The sequence below is a fragment of the Penicillium nucicola genome (genome assembly GCF_028828085.1).
Source record: "Penicillium nucicola strain IBT 29836 chromosome Unknown utg000001l, whole genome shotgun sequence".
NCBI classification, from domain to species: domain Eukaryota; kingdom Fungi; phylum Ascomycota; class Eurotiomycetes; order Eurotiales; family Aspergillaceae; genus Penicillium; species Penicillium nucicola.
Genome location: NW_026643125.1, coordinates 920,053 through 936,760, shown reverse-complemented (window position 1 = coordinate 936,760; position 16,708 = coordinate 920,053). Strand labels below are relative to the sequence as shown.

The following is a 16,708-nucleotide window of genomic DNA, read 5'->3' as shown; positions in this document are numbered from 1 at the left end:
CTTTGTCTTTGCTTTTTCAACAGCTGAAATCCTACTGTACTAGACACTGAAATACTTGCAGATCTGACCTGTGGGGAAAACAACGCAATTTCCGGCCTTGGACTCTGGACTTTTCGACTTTTCTGGGTAACTTAGCATCGACACTCCTGTACTCCACACATGTGCTTTCACTGTGTTGGAGGTTTACCCAGTTCCACTTAGGGTCGGCAAACGAATGACCTTTTATTTCCAAGAAATCAACACATACGTTGTAGCAGGGTTTATGGCAGCAATTTACATAGCTGTCAACTCCCAATAATTACCTCGGTTTGGGGCATTCTAGGGCACCCTTAGGGTGAATGCACAAAGGTTTCAACCTGTGTACGACGTAGCTAACAAGCCAATAATTCGCTCACAGCATCACATTTGTTTACTCATTGGGCGGGGTTTACTATTGGAACCTGCTGAGTGACGCAGTGCAGCACTCCACCAGTAAGGGAAATTGCACTTACATACTCCGTACACCTACCTGATCACCCGGGGAAGCAAAGCCTACGGAATTTCAAGTGAATTTTGATTCTTCTTTCTGTCATCGAACTTTGGGATAATGAGACGACATTCGCAACATACAAGTTCACATAGTGTAGCGACAGCTCATCGTGATCAGACATCAAGCCTCGTGGGTCCCCCCAATACTGTGGACCTGCGAGCGCCTTAGCGTCTATCTCACGGTCCAGAACCTCACGAATCTCGACAGACAGCTCGTGTCATAGGTCGAGCGCAATGATGTGAACTCAATCACATCAGAACATGCAAGCCTTGCCTCAACATCCATGTACAAATCGGGAACATCCTCGTTACGATCAAGGAACCAAATCACCTCGATACTCAGCATTTCAACTCAGTCTCACTCTCATCTTTGCAAATTTCGGGCCTATTCTTCAATGAAACAGAATTTTTACTTTTGTGTTACTATATACAGCCCAATGCAAACTTACTCCGCCAGCAAGGGTTCCCGTTCCAAGTCATCGTCAGCAGACTCTGTCCAAGTATCTTCTACAACAGCACCACTGAGAAATAGCATAGGAACAGAGGTTACCGCGGAGAGAATCCCCAGTGCAAGTGTCATCACCTTCCAGCCATATCGATATTCAACTATCCCGCCAACCATCGGACCCAGAGCAAGTCCTCCAAAGTGAGCCATGTTTTCTAGACTGAAAGCTTGAGCTATGGCGCCAGTGTCGCCAAATATTTCGGGATCTGCAGCTTCCATATCATCCAGAACACACTGCATCTCAACTATGAGAGTCGGCTTGCTGAGATCGATGCACATACCCACGAAAACTAGAATCACGCAGAGTAGAGCTTTGTGCGGTGCTGAGTTGTCTTCTACAAAACGAAGGCAGATCAGCGTTGGAGCCAAAGCTGCGAAGCTTGTAAATGCAGCAATTCTGGACCCGAGGCGGCCAGACAAAGATCCTGTGAAGTGGATGAGAATGAGCTTATGTTGCGGACAGAGACAGATGGTATGAAAACGCACCGAAAAATGGTAGAAAGATCGCAGCTGAGGCACCTGGCAGGAAGATCATCCCGGCACCTAAAACATTCCAATGAAATGTATTCTCGACAAATATTGGCAGAGTCTGTATGAAGTATCAGCCAAAGTTATTTGAATGCCACGCAGAGCAAAGCGATCACGAACCGCATCAAATGCCGATACCACAAGAGCCCCAACAATCATAGCCCACAAACTGATCAGAATCCGTGGCTGGCCCAAGAGCCTTCTCAAAGCAAAGGTGCCCTTCGATACAACCGTGAATGAAGGAGTCCGGTTTCTGATAGTCCCATATGGCGGCTGCTCAGAGACATAACCATTCTCTTCAGTCGGCCGTTCATTATCAGCAATGCGAAACCAACGCTCAGCCACTCTCTTCTCGACAACAGCAAGTCTCAAAAAGAAATCAAGAGCGACTATTCCAACAGCCATACCGAAGACCGCATAGAATCCTCCAATCTCGAACACCAGTCCACCGAGCAACGGGCCAGCAATGAATCCCAGTGTCATTGCAGCACCAATGTATCCAATCATCTGCCCAAGACTGGCTTTATTAATTGTATCCGTCACTATCGAAAGCCCAGCAACCGATACCATCGCCGTCGCTGCACCTTGGAGTACTCGTGCGACGATATACCATGCCACGGAGTGCGAGGCCATGAAAATCACCATTGATGCAAACAACAGCACGAGTCCAGAGATGTACGGACCCTGGCGTGTCCCCGATGTCTCGAGTATGTATCCGAACAGTGGACTGCATACCAGTGCTGTGATGGCTTCCGAAACGAGGAGGATGCTATTCCAGTATTCCCCTATTGAACCACATTTCGTTAATATATCTGTTTCTCATCCCCATAAAGACCACATACTATCTTCAAAGGCCACTCCAGCTCTGGATACTAAGGCGCTTGGCATTACGGGGACGATCTGCAGCCAGTCAGGTGGGGATCGCAGGTCTCGGTCTTGCTTGGAGCATGGGTACCATGGCATATAGAAAGAGGTCCTGGGCAATTAGATGTTAGCTATTTCACGATATCATTCAGCCTGTTTCGATCTAAGTCGATGGACGTACCGTAAACATCGACAATGAAACCGCCGTAACGATAAACGACTGCGACGACCTCAGCGGTAACAACCACGGTCGCTGATCGCGAAGCTTCAGAAATGGCTTGGACCAAGTCATGATGAATGTGAGACGTTCAAATCATTTAACCGACCCGAGTATTATTTAATGGGGCGAATCCCCAGGGGAAGATGAAGTAAAGCAGCGTCGGGTCACAAAATCTAAAACCAGGCAAGTGGGCATGTTGTCTTTAATGTTCAGCTCTTTTGCTGTATGCAGCCCAAGACTTAATTTGCATTAGAATCCCGCGATACGGTAACGATTATCGCTGGGAGGGGCAGTGTTCGGCTTTGGCTGCAATTGCAAGCAGGATTTGCGCTAGATGCTGCAAGAGAGATCCGAGGATCATCGCTAGTTCGTGGCCTTGGGCGTCGTAAGTTCAGATACGAGAATATTCTTCTGCATCGCGCTTATCCCGCACCATTTCAGCGATTTTGATCCAGGATATCGCTTCCTGCGTGTCGCACGCGGGAGGCGATATTGGACAGGATGTCATTGAGCGACTTGCCCAGCATCCACAGGGCTTTTTACTGGATCACTAAGCTCGTGTGATCTTCTCGATGGACTCGTTAATAATAGACCAAAATACAATGGTTGGTCAACTGTGATTGCCTTCTTCGGAGGATATCAAGGCGAATATGTTTAACAAGGATAGGGATATGTATCATTGTTGCATAGACCCTCAAAGCGGTATAGACAGCATTTTATTACAATTTAACAATCTCTCTGCCTATGAAACCCTTGCTGTCTTTATTCTATATCATTCCATGTCTTTCAACCTGAATGCTCTGCATAGGCAGTAGGTCCGTCTCATCGATGTGTTGATCGGAATCTGCCCGGGTCGTTTCCAAATCCTTTGAGTTTTTTATTACCACCAAGCTGTCATTTCCCAGTCGAGAAAATCCCTCCCCGACAGCAGAGTTGCGAGAATTCCGATAATAATTATGACGAGGTGACTGCTTTCTTGATGATTGAGTTATGAGTAGCGCTTGAGGAAGTATTCTGGCTATTAACGGCCAAATTGAAGGTAGACAAGCTGCTATGATTATAATACCACTTTCGAGAATCGTCCATATACCAAGCTTGACAGAGATCCCTATAGTATGTAAGCCAATGTTTACTTGATTCTTCCAGCTGGAAGTAGCATACAAGTTGGGTCTGTTGTCGCACTCTCCTCGAAAAACGTTGTCATGCGTAATATACTGAACACAGTTCCTCTGTATTCAAGGTCAGGTATATCAAGAAAGGTATTATGAGAGAGAGAAACTCACAAACTGCCCAATAAGAACACGCCTGTCAAGGCTAATTTATGCCCCAACGAAGTATGTAGCTTCCAGACATAAGGCAAAGGCATCACCAAGATGAGAACATCAGTTAAGATATTTGGAGGGGAAACCCATCGATAAAATGCCTGCTGGTCAAAACACCTTCCATCGATTGTTGAATCCCACGTGTATGCGATCGGCGAGCACTGAAAGATGGCAGCGAAGAGGACTCCGATTCCGTGACCCAGGACGATCGCTCCAACAACGTAAGCACAAATTCTGAACGGGCGAACACTGAAGATGCGGGCATAGAATATGAGGATTGATAGCTTTGCGGGAGTCACAGTGAACGGGAAATCAAGAATCTCATTTGCGAAAAGGCCCTATAGCACCGGTAAGATTTTCGACTTGAAAGGCGACCGGGGAACAGCCGACCTTTTGCAATCTAACCAGCTTCTGTGGAGTTCGCATGACATATGCAAGGTGGTAGCCTATTGCACCTTGCTTGACCACTTTGATTGTTTTTGTTAATACACCGCGCGTGGAAAAGCTAGACCAGCAATTGCATACAGTAAATATAGAGCCCACTCTGTCCGAGGCTCGCAAGCTACCGAAGAGTCAGTACAATCTATTAAATCGAATTGATGGTCTTACCAGCGCCGGAATCATAAGGTAATCATCAAGTCCAACGGCCAGCCTCTGCCAACATCTTGTATAAAAGCGCGCAGCGACAATTATTGTCTGAAGCACTGCTATCGCGATGGAGACTCCAATCAATTGATCACCACAGTAAGCGATTGCACTGCTTTGCTCCATCTCTAGCGCTCTCTTCGCAACTGAGAGTCTCGGAATTCAAAAGGTGAAAATCGGGAGGTATTCAATGATTTTAAGTCTACAGACTTTGGCTTAGCAACTCACGGTTCGAAGGATTCAAAGCGTACCCCAAACCATGCATTATAGATTAACATTACCTTGCTTGGAAAATATCCAATGGGTAAATCCTTGTCACGGGCATCTTCCATGATTTTGACATATTTTGTCCTCATTTCCCAGTCATCGTTACTGCAGTTGATAACATATAAGATGCCCAAATATCAAAATCAAAAACACCCCCTCGAAACATGCTCAACCATTTTACCCTTCAGATTTGAGATTGATCAATGCGGAGATGTATTGCAAGTGGGTCGCGTTTAGCCAAGAAGCTCATATTAGGTCGTTCTCCTGTTTCCATCGTATGTTATGCCCTTGACATGGGTTCACGAACGAATCAGTTACGGAGCAACGTCCGCACTCCATTGTAGAACCGAGGCGACGACATTTAACGAGCCACACTGATGCCACAGTATCTCAAATGCAGATCTAAAAGATCTTAAGCGCAACTTCATTTCCCATTCTTGATCTGGACTGGCCCACACCAGCTAGGCTTTCGTTCAAGGAAACCATAGACCCAGCGTTCTTATACGCGGCCCATATAGTCAATCTAAATCAATCTACTTCTCCCACATGCGGATGATCCATATCCGTAGCTTGGTTGAAATTTCTCTTTATGAAATGCTTTGGCCCCCGATTACTAGCGCGCACTAGCGTGCTACATGTGTGCAAATGAAACAATGGCACTATGATTTGGAGATGCGTAACCGATCAAGGCCTAGTCAAGTCGGTATTAGTGTATACGCGGAAGCCAATGCTATTGAAAATGACCCTGGGATATTAATCACCGACGGTTCTGACCCCACTGTTAGTGCTATCGCGACTCAGGGACCACGCAATGGGTTTAACGCAATTTAGTAAGGCTTCCTAGGCGTTGTAATTGTGTCATTTAATAAACCATTGCACCTGGGTGTCAGTGTCAATTCCCTACAGAGAACACAAGAATGAGCCAAGAACTCGATATCGCAGGCCAAATCAATGCTCTGACCGGGGCAGTCAAATCCGAGAAACTCAATGAAGCTACTCGGTTACAGGCCTTGGATGCTGCTCGTGCCTTGATAGAGACCCTCGAGTCACCGGTTGAAAGAATTATACACGATGTTGTGATGGTGAGTTTCGATTCAACCCAAGCCAGTTGAAAATGGCCTCTCGCAGTACATACCTTTCTTTCTGAATATTACACTTGAGGACTAAGCATAACAACCAGAGTCCCCCCATTCTCGCGTCTATCCGCATGGGTGTTCAACTCGGCATATTCAGTCAAATCAGCCAGAACCCAGGCCACGGAGCCACTGCCCAAGAAATTGCAGAGCAATCTGGCGCAAGTCCGATCGTTGTTGATCAGTTCCTCCGGCTTCTCGCAGCAACGGGATACGTAGATCAGCAAGATACGCAAATCTTCAAGCCTTCAGTCAAGACTATGATCATGGCAGACCCTAATATGGAGGCAACCATACGCGCATGGTAAGTACCAAGATCTCAAGTTTAGCTTTTGCAATGCTAAAACCGAAAAGCTTTGATATTGGAAATTGCTGCACCTCCAAGGCCCCAGAGTTCTTCCGTCGGAATCAGAATCAATTCCCATCATCGGCGAAAGACACTCCCTTCCAGCTCGGGATGAACACTGACCTTGGCTATTTTGAATGGCTTGGTCAGAATCCAGCGCTCGCAAAGGACTTCCAGCAATGGATGTCTTTGAAACAGGCAGCTACTGCTAGCTGGGTGGATTGGTTCGATATCGAAAAGAACATTATTGATGATTTCGATGCCCAGTCTCCCGATAACGTCCTACTCGTGGATGTTGGTGGCGGCGAGGGAAGATACCTGCGCGAGTTTCAAGACAAGTTTCAGATTGCTCCGGGTCAACTCGTGTTGCAAGATCTTCCAAATGTTATAGAAGCAATCGAAAATCCACCTGATGTGAAGCTAATTGCCCATGACTTTTTCACGCCCCAGCCCGTCAAAGGTAAGAACTCCAAACTCAGCTGTGGGCTGTTGCTAACCTATATCAGGCGCTCGGGCATACTTCATGCATTGGATCCTTCATGACTGGTCAGACGAGCGATGTCGGGCTATCCTGACTAACATTGTGGCAGCAATGAAGCCAGGATTTTCAAAGCTGATCCTTCATGAATCGATCCTGCCAGATAAGGGCTGTGACTTATCGACTGCATGTATAAGCGTTATGATGATGGTACAAGTTGCAGCTTTCGAACGCTCTGAAGCGCAGTGGAGGGATTTACTTGAATCGGTCGGATTGTCACATATCACTTTCCATCAATCCCCTGGGGTTGGGGAGGGTATCATTGAGGCTATGAGGGTATAAACAGAATGAATATTAACATTTTCAAGAGCCTCTTCTTTTGTCTCGCTCTTCAGTAGACAATCATGCGACTCCCTTTTCTGCTGCGGCTATTTGTTGTATGGCATCGAGACGCTTTTGTGACAAGGCGGCATACTTGCACCTGGTTCGGATCTGCGCACCATATTTGTAGAATAAGAATGGAAGAGGCATGCAGAAGACCGACAGAAATGCCGGAATAGACGAGGCCCAATGAATACCAAGACCGTGGTACATATATGTACTGAATAATGGAAACACAGCTCCGAATGTATATCGAAAAACTGACATTCCTGCCAGGACAGATGCTGAGTAAATTGTATAGGAGTCGATGAGGTAGTTGACAATACCCATATAAATGAGCAGCAGCCCGAATCCAAAGGGAACGAGCGCCGCGACACTACACATCCAGTGTATAGAGGGGGAGTTTGTCCATGCGAACCAGAAAAGGCCAATAGGAATTGTCACGGCAGAGGTCATGCAAGGCGGAAGACGAGCCTCTGGAGGAGCAAATCCATTGTGCGCCCCTTGTGTTCGTATGAATCTCTTGTTATCCCACATGGTGTAAATGACACCGCACAAGACACCAACCATGACACCAAGGAAGGGAAGCCCTCCAACACCCGCGTTCCATCCCCTTTCCTCCTGGTAGACGATTGGAAGGGCTTCAAACAGCATGTAGAGCACACCATAAATGAGAGCAGCGTATAAGGTGAGAAGAAGCACAATGGGCTCGCGGAGGAGAAGAACCCAGGGCATAGAGAAGGCGGTTTTCAGTCGATTCGCCATGGAAATATTGCCTCTGTCAATATCCAGCTTGCTTTGATAACATTTCCCTGTCATGCTCGACAACGCAGCCGCACGCTTTCGAAGCAGGACCGGTGCATAGGTCTCAGGAACGCAAAAGGCCATGCATATCCAAGCAAGTCCCGCTATAACAGCGAGGAAACCCTCGACCCATCTCCAACCTGCATTCATGCCGAGGAAACCGCCTATAATGGGCCCTAGAGCGGGGCCTGGCGGGTAAATTAGCACTGCTCAACAAGGCGTCGACTCATTGTCTGTCTAGAAATCAGACTTACCTAGATAAGGAGTAGATGCAAATAATAGCATTGCCAGTCCGCGTTGTCTGGCCATGAACATGTCTGAAATAACGCCGCCAGCATTTGTGAGGGGCGCAGAGCCAAAAGCTCCTCCGAAAAATCGCAGAATCAACAGAGTGTGGATATTCTGAGCACATGCACACCCTGCAGAGAACAAGGAAAGGGCGAGGAAAGACACGAAGAATGGGATTTGTCGGCCAATAGTTTCGCTTAAAGGTGCCCATAGCAGTGGTCCCACGGCGAAACCAAAAACAAAGAGTGATAGACCGACAGTGCCGACTTCTCTGGCGATATCAAAATGATCAACGATGCCTTCAATACTACCACTATATGCAGAAGAAGAGAGCGATATAACAAATGTTGCAATCGCTGTGTTAAAGGTGATAACAGCTTTTCTCGTCAAGCTAAACTGCATGGGGTTTCGAGGATCGTTTGCCAGCCAAGTCACAACGTAAGGATCCTCGTCAGTTCCTGATCCTTCATAGTGATGATGAAGCACCTCCTCAGTGATGATTGATTGGTCGGTCAGCAAACGCCAAAAAGAGATATGTTTCTGAGGCCGGGCATCTAAGGCGTTTGCTGGATCGGCTTCATTGTTGGCAACCATGATGCTAGCAAAGTATAATTCAAGATAGAGACATAGAAAGCATTCGGGCCCAAAGTGAGGGGTTACACAATGATCTGGTCAAAATTTCAATAGAACATTTAGATCGGCTTGTTCGCACGCCTCGCGTTAGACCCCACTCGATAGGAATGAACGGAGGGCAGATATAGGGTTGGAATGTGTAGTGACTGCAAGAGGAAACTGGCGAAGGGTCAACCACGAAAAAGAGCGTATCTCGCCGAGAAGTACCATATAGTCTGTAGCCTGGGAATAGAATAGTCAAGAGCCTGGGAAATGGTTTGTATTTGAACGCTGAGATCCACCCGGAAACTCGGCACGTCAAAATCTAACTCGGCCACCCGCCAGGGGAGGCGCCCAAGCGGAATTATTCACCTTCGACTTTCGGGCATCTCGGCGCTTTTCGGCCCTCACTTTGGGACTTTGGACCAGCAACGGCGATAGTCGCATACATCTATCTGTGTGGTTTTTTATCCCGCATTATATTTTATGTAAACATCTACTTGGTCCACTTGTGAAAAAGGGGCGATACAATGGTTGAGACAGTGTATGAATAGATCGCATCAATTTCATTGCCGAGATAATAATCCATCTTTATAGCGCGAGGGAACGTCAATAGATATACGTATGTGTGAATCAGAGCTAGACAACGCATGTGTAATGATTTGACCAACCCAGGAATGAGTCGATCATCCCCAAGCTGTAGCGACGTTCATAATTTCGAACTCTTTAGGATATGCTGTCCGTCTCATAGTAAGGATCATTTGGATCATAAGGGAACTTCCTAACCACAACGTCACCAACGTAATCCCACAAACTGGACTCGGCCGGTGTGAAATCTAATGCACACTGATCGTCGTGTTGGCCGAACGTGTGAACTGCAGACACATTACCATCCTCATAATCTATTCGGACCATATTCACCGTTTCCCGACTTGGATCACCCAGCAAGTAGTTCAGCGGCATAAACTGCACACCTGAATGTGCGGTAGTGAACACTGTATTAGGAAGATCACCTGTGTGTGGAACATGGTGCATGCCCAAGTTCAACCACACCACCAAGTCTTGCTGGGTGAGATTCTCGCCGTTGAAGAATTGATCGAAATTGACAGGCGGGTCTTCCACATCTTGAGAATTTTTGGAGTGGGCGGACCGGGGCTCTGTGTCGTGATGTTTCGTAACCTGAATATCATAGTCGGCCCACTGGGCGGCATTGCGAAGATTGGTCGAGTTCTCAACAGTGAGGTGAATGCTTCCTGTCGAGGGCGAAATTCGATATCCCCGATATTCGCCATAGGGGGTAGTTTTGTCCAGGTTAACTACTTTTACCTGGGTCGCGGAATTTGCAGCCCAGTTGAATCGGCTTTCATCCTCGCTCTCAATGTTTGAGTGCTTAATCTTCATCGTATTGCGGGTTTGATTGGACCACGCAAAGGTCTGGGTGGTTGGGACTTGATGCGTCAACTGGATCGTATTGTTCAGTCCAAGAATATCGAAATCAGCCTTGAAGTTGAGCACATGGTCATGCATCGAGCCCGAGAGTGCGTCGTGAATATGGTAGCCGAACTCCTCGTTGTGGGCGTAGTAAGCCGACTGGATGTATCCAGAAGCGCGCACTTCAACGCCGATTGATCCATCCATGTAGAAAGAGTAACTGCAATGTTTCGTTAGATAACCTAGTAAGTGTTTGGTATATGCGAAGATATCACCCACCTGAACATGTAATCGTAGTTGCCCACCGTGGAGACAGAGCGAACCGTGAAGTAGACGTTCTTCGTGATAGACACATAGTTACTGCTACTATGGCGTTGCATCGGATAATCGGAGTCATACTCAAAGAGACAAATACTATGGATGTGCGTGTGAGTTGTCTCATCTTGGTAAAATGTACTGTTGAGATAGGTTGCATAAGATGGGCAGTCGTAACCCTTGGCCAACTCGAATGCATAGGGCCCAAAACCGTAGTAAGTATCAAGATAAGATGTCATGGACTGCACAGGGTCATTTCCTGTCTCAAGTCAGCCATATTCAGTGGAATGATGGGCATTATCCCAGAGCGACTCACCGGCGTAGTGGGCAAGAGCCTCCTGCAATCCCAGCTCGTACAGGATGCGCTGGCCCTTGTATCGAATATCGTGAAGAGTCATTCCGACGTCATGAGAGAAGCTGATGTAGAAGGAAAAGTCCATCCATTCGACATACTTCTGTTCCACATCAACCGCGAATCTTGATCCCGAGGGAGCAACAGAAACTGGGGGATATGATCGATCATGCGGCAGAATCTTTCCTCGTTGATCAGTGTGTGCCCAAGCGCCGTCGGTATTTGCCCCAAGCTTCTCAAAGCCAGTACTGTAGAAGGCGTTTCGGAAGTCTTCAAGCGTTGGGTAGAAAATGTCGTTGTATAACCATCCTAAAACCTTCCATTTTGATGCATCTCGTCCGGTAACGTCCGAATGCACATACAACCCCAGAGGAAGCAAAGTTGAAGAATCGAATTCACCAGTTGGCTCATGCCAAAATTGATCCCAACGAAGGATCCGGCCGTTCTCTTGTGATAGAGGATCGATTCCCCAGAGTCCGATCGTGTCATTGTCCAGACCGAGGGCAGTGCCGTTCCAAAGATCGAGGGTGATGTCAGCGACTGAGCTACTGATACCCAGTAACCATGTGTTATACATCAGAGTACTGTCTGGTTCGACATTTCGAACCCTTCCTTGTGTTTTACGAGTATATGGATACTCGAGCGGCTCCCATTGTGCCTTTCCATTCACAAGGGGCAGAGGTCCAACAAGGATGTCCGCATAATAAGGCTCAACACTTGCTCGGTGATCAATGACTACATGGGCATATCGAGGTGGAGCTTTACCACCATGGTCGATGAAATTGAGCGAGTTGGTCTTGTTTGGCTGCATGAGCTCAACAAGCTCACTGTTGGAATTAGCCAATTCAAAAGAAAGAGGTGATAATATTTGACATACATAGTATTGTCCCAGTCTCCAGCATCTTTGGCAATTGTCAAATTCAAATCAGACTGTTGGAACAGCCAGGATAGGACACTTGCAGCCTCAGGGTCTGTGAGCCCTGTCCAAATGTTCTTCTTCGGAGCATGAATTTCGGTGAAGTTAGACTCAAGACAAGAACCGGCTTTGGCCAAGCTGCGTTCATGCACAATATCTCGATCATTCAACTTCTGACCCAGTCCCCGATAGAGCTCTCTTCTACTATCATGATTTTGTTTTGGAGATGGTCGTCGGAGGTCGGTATGAAGTCTACCAGCAGCCGGGTCAACCAACGAGGCCAGTCCCAGTGCTACAGTAAGATACCAAGAGCTGCCAGGCATGGTTTATTGGGAGATTTAGTTCAAGTGTTTCGTAACTCTAGCACAGCCAATTCGACCTGCGAGGTCCCAGGCTTTTATAATCTTACATGGGAGGCCTAAGAGCATTACCCCGGGGCTCAAAGCACCGCCTTGATCTGATCGTGTCTTACAATATTTCAGGCAAAGGATGCGAAATAATTTACATTAGTGTAACATAAGTCTTTGACCTCGAGTACCTTCAGGATCCACTCAAGTCTGACGTACTTACCGTTTCTTATACCCCTAGTTTATTAGCGTGCCACATTTCCACGCGCAATTATGTACGCTCCATATGCTAAATCTATGGTTAGAAGATGTTACGAAGGAATCTCAAGGTCTTAATATCAAGAGTTTCTGAGTGTCTATCGGAGACTATATCTCATAGGGTGACTGATATCATGAAATATGAAGGGTAGTATTCTAGCTATTGAACTGGCTTGATTTTCAACTTACTGCCTGTCAGGCGAAGTACTCGAAGTCAAATAATTATGTTACAATACTGTAGATATCGATCTACCTGGGTTCTTTGGCTGTGTAATTCGCATGTACCTGCTTATTTTGAATGTGACTTCGTTCTCCAGCAGCCTATTACCTGAATGAGATAGACAGAATGGTTGGGTTAAACCAAACTAGGCGTCCTTGTTCCTGATTTCGCATCAGATATCTACTTAAGCGATGTCTACCCCTCCTATTCGCATCTTGGCAAGGCCAGCCACCAAGTGCCTATCAGTTTGATTCTTATCTCGCCAATAACCAACCACTGATAGGCGGTTTCGCCTCGATCTTTACCGGCGTTTTTATATTCTTTTCCGACTTCCGAGAAGGCTCCGGCGACCTAGAGAACATTTTGTTGAGAACAGGTTCTTGGCAAAGAGTGATTCAACTATTCGACGAAGGGACCCAAGCGACGTTTTCCGCATTTGGTATGAAAATAGTGACTTAAACGCAGATATCAGGGTTATAACACATTATGCAGCTGACTAATTGATACTCTACTTGAGCCAGCGCGCTTTTGCTGACCTATCACTTTCAACCTTTTTTTTAATATACGTAAGCTTTGTTGTTACTCGACAGAGTCCAGGACAGGCTATTACATATCAGCCCGTTAAATTTATAGAAGACAATGCAATTTGAAACTGACAGAAAAAAAGTTGATTAATGTTGCATCTAACCCTCGCTTTCATCTTCCTCACTTTCATCTTCCTCGCTTTCATCTTCCTCACTTTCATCTACCTCGCTTTCATCTTCCTCGTCACAATCCTCCTTCTCACCTAGCTCAAGCATCTTCTCTACCGTTTCCACACAGTCTGCAACATAATCTCTGAATGAGTTATACCGAGATATGCCACCCCTCCAAGGGGCCCAATTCCAGTATCTATACTTGTTGTCTTTATCCTCTTCATCCACATTCCATGCTCTGGGTCGCATGTAATAATGATAGAATCCATCACAGTCTGACCCTGTCTGTAGCTCAATGATATCACTAGAATTCAAGATCTCGTCGTCTTCTTGGGTATAGCTATCCCAAGAGTTCTCCGATTCCGAGTCGGCAATGTCGATGTATTGAATACCAGCTATGCCTCCCCCGAAAAGATGCCATCCGCCCTTGAATCTAAGCCATGCCGTTAGCCTCGCCAGCCCAATCATCTCACACAATGGAAGGGTGATATTTACTTACCCGTTCGCCACTCGGATCATCTCTTTGAAGTCATCCGGCAATTTTCCCACCTTCTTCTCAGCTGCCTTAATCTCCTTCTCCGTGGCAGGATCATACAGGATCTCCTCTGCTCTTGTCACTCCCATGCCTCGATATTCCTTAGGATGCACCTTGAAGGCACCCTCAGCAAGCCGATCTAAAAGCTCCCTCCATCCAACCCGAGACTCATCCAGCGCCCATTGCCTCCCATATTTGCTCCGCAGCTCCAAAGCATCAACAATCTCCTTCGCCATAATCTCAGCATCGGCCTTGGGGATGTAAAACGGATTGCTTTCCTTCCCACTCTGGGCCAGCAAAGGCAAAACATCATATATACCAGGGATCATAAGGAAATCTTCCAATTCACCCCCATTCACAAATCCATCCACCTCCAAAGCCTGACTCAACACCTCCGCCGCTGTCTGAGGTTCTCCGACGCGGATCGCCATTTCCGCAATGAGCCTCCGGTACAAAAGCGAAGACTGCCGTATGCTTTTAGATTTCTGCAATAGCCAATCGCACACAGGAATTTCAGGTATAGCGTAAAGCTTCTGCCCAGCGGCAAGGGCTTCCCGCATTTTATCCTGAGACGGATACGTTCCTGGTGTAGTCGTTTTCGCTAGAAGTCTAGCACACATTGCCATCAGCTTGGGATCATCTGTATCGCGCCATATGGATGGCTCTTCTGGCTCGGCGAGCCCGTAGCGATCTAGCATCCAGCCTGTGCGGGTGCATTCGCGGTATTTGCCCCATTGTTCATTTGCGAGATGTTTGTCAAGCGGGCCGCGATTGGGCTTTGGTGCGTCTTCTGGTCGTGGGAAAGTTTCTTTATTTTCTTGCCAGAATATTTCGAGGAAATTCGGGGTGTATAGTGGGAGATTGACCTGGTTATCGTCCGTTTTGAGCATATTTTTGCCCGATCGAAACACTCCTGAGGCAATTTTGTGGGCATCTGATAGGTGATTTGATAGCAAGAGGAGACCTGCTAAGCGTAGCATATTGTGGGCTGCAATTGAAGGGTCTTCAGGGTCTATATAGGACTTGATGAGTGTTGGGAGTGTGGTGGGCACTCTGGGCTCTGCTGTGTCAACCCATTGGATAGGCATGGCGAATTGCAATTGTTCAAATACAAACTTAAGAGTTTTGCGCTTTGGTGTGAAAAAAAGTTCTATTAAGAGGTTTTATATGGAGGCTGAAACTTGCGGAACTTTGCTGTGGGGATGTCTGCCTAGGGCTGCCTAGTCTAGCCGGAGCGAGCTAAGGGGGATTGTAACCGCCGAGCTGTGTGGGCTTCTTGCACCAATTGTCATTCGGCGATAGTGGTTTATTGCTATGTTTGTAACGTTTATTTGTTTTACGAGGATAAAATCTTGAAGAATTAGAGCGGTATGTATTAAGCAAAGAGATTGTCACTTTGATGATGCTGAGTCATAAGGCAATTGATCCCGAACAATAAGAAAACAGAAAAACAAAAGAAATGTATGCCACAGGCCGTCTTGAACTTTTCCTCCAGAAGGAGCACGATCGCAAAGAAGCGAACTGCTTACAGGATGGAGCCAAGGGCAACACAGGGGAGACCGGCACCGACAAGGTCGGAGCTGGCACCGGCGGGAGAGTTGGCGCAGCAGGCAATGTTCTGCTTGCAGCGCTGGTTGAGGAGGTCCTGGATGGGGACGGCGATGAGGATGGGGACTAAGGATGGTTAAAATTGTGATGACTGCCTGATGAGTGGAGGATAACTTACTCTGGACATCGAGCTTGGAGCACTGGTCGAAGATGCCAGCACCGTCGGCACCGGAGCCAGCACCGATCAAGTTGCTGAGAGTGCCACCGAGGATGCCGGAGTTGACATCGGTGGTGTCGCCGGCGTAGGTGGCCTTGTTGCAGCAAGAGAGTTGAGCCTGGTCACCACACTTGGCCTGGGCCTCCTTGACGGTCATTCCGTTGGGAACCTTGAAGCGAGGAGCCTCGTGGCCCTCGACAGAGTTGTTGAGAGACTCAGCAGGGGCAGCAGCGGCGAAGCCGGCGAAGGCGAGGACAATAGCGGAGATAGTGAACTGCATTGTGAAGGTAGAGGTATTAAAGATTAAAATCTTGTAGATATAAAAATGGTTTGAAGGTTGGGAAGATAGAAGAGTGAGAGAGATAGAGAAGTAGAAGACTGGTGTGTGAAAGAAAGAACCAGAAGACCATTCAGATGCTTCCTTTTATCTTCAAAATCCCACTGTTTGGGCACGAGCTGATCTACACTCGTTCATAGTAAAGGTCAAAAACAAAACGCCCATTTTTGCTCGGGGAATGCCCTACGCAAGGGTTAGATCTCAAGCTCGCCCTGATTATCTCTACCTCCTCATCATCCCATTGGTCCTTCCCTTGTTCCGGAATTTTAGCATCAATTAGACGTGCCCCCTTGTTTCCCAAGGTGTATGAACCCTGCATGCCGCCCTGCAAGTGGCATCCTTGAAGGCTACGCTATGCCCTGGATCATTTTGAGATCAAACATATCCCAGTCGTGGGTCACATTTCTCTACCCTGCAATCTCAGATGCAGTATACGCAGTAAACTGGTCCCTGTTTTGAGCCCCCGATGCCAATAGCTATGCGCTTCTAGAATCGATATTCAGGTACGGGGCGTGTGATCGCCCTATCGCCCTGCTCCGAGAAATGCTCTTCCCTCCAATCCAATTCCTTGAGAGGTTTACGTACTCAACGTAGCAGTTGTGACACCGGTGGCGTT

At 47.2% G+C, this 16,708-nt stretch overlaps 6 protein-coding genes across 6 annotated transcripts; 1 reads left to right on the top strand and 5 right to left on the bottom strand.

Moving 5' to 3' along the window:
• Positions 1-973: 973 nt before the first annotated feature.
• Positions 974-2,449, bottom strand: N7511_000368 (MFS transporter; the record flags this gene model as incomplete). Its single annotated transcript, XM_057122793.1, has 4 exons — positions 974-1,458; positions 1,520-1,622; positions 1,682-2,346; positions 2,404-2,449. The coding sequence occupies 4 exons, from the start codon at positions 2,447-2,449 to the stop codon at positions 974-976; spliced, it is 1,299 nt and encodes a 432-aa protein (XP_056988526.1).
• A 3,347-nt stretch (positions 2,450-5,796) lies between these two features.
• N7511_000367 (O-methyltransferase family 2) lies at positions 5,797-7,178 on the top strand (the record flags this gene model as incomplete). Its single annotated transcript, XM_057122792.1, has 4 exons — positions 5,797-5,961; positions 6,060-6,316; positions 6,367-6,818; positions 6,865-7,178. The coding sequence occupies 4 exons, from the start codon at positions 5,797-5,799 to the stop codon at positions 7,176-7,178; spliced, it is 1,188 nt and encodes a 395-aa protein (XP_056988525.1).
• Positions 7,179-7,238: 60 nt separating this feature from the next.
• On the bottom strand, positions 7,239-8,903 carry N7511_000366 (MFS transporter; the record flags this gene model as incomplete). Its single annotated transcript, XM_057122791.1, has 2 exons — positions 7,239-8,209; positions 8,276-8,903. 2 exons carry the CDS (start codon positions 8,901-8,903, stop codon positions 7,239-7,241), a joined length of 1,599 nt encoding a protein of 532 aa, XP_056988524.1.
• A 744-nt stretch (positions 8,904-9,647) lies between these two features.
• On the bottom strand, positions 9,648-12,258 carry N7511_000365 (membrane copper amine oxidase; the record flags this gene model as incomplete). The annotated part of the gene is made up of 4 exons (XM_057122790.1): positions 9,648-10,572; positions 10,632-10,926; positions 10,984-11,846; positions 11,897-12,258. The coding sequence occupies 4 exons, from the start codon at positions 12,256-12,258 to the stop codon at positions 9,648-9,650; spliced, it is 2,445 nt and encodes an 814-aa protein (XP_056988523.1).
• A 1,185-nt stretch (positions 12,259-13,443) lies between these two features.
• Positions 13,444-15,078, bottom strand: N7511_000364 (SMI1/KNR4 family protein; the record flags this gene model as incomplete). Its single annotated transcript, XM_057122789.1, has 2 exons — positions 13,444-13,888; positions 13,955-15,078. The coding sequence occupies 2 exons, from the start codon at positions 15,076-15,078 to the stop codon at positions 13,444-13,446; spliced, it is 1,569 nt and encodes a 522-aa protein (XP_056988522.1).
• Positions 15,079-15,515: 437 nt separating this feature from the next.
• N7511_000363 (hydrophobin family protein) lies at positions 15,516-16,035 on the bottom strand (the record flags this gene model as incomplete). Its single annotated transcript, XM_057122788.1, has 2 exons — positions 15,516-15,664; positions 15,717-16,035. 2 exons carry the CDS (start codon positions 16,033-16,035, stop codon positions 15,516-15,518), a joined length of 468 nt encoding a protein of 155 aa, XP_056988521.1.
• Positions 16,036-16,708: the final 673 nt, after the last annotated feature.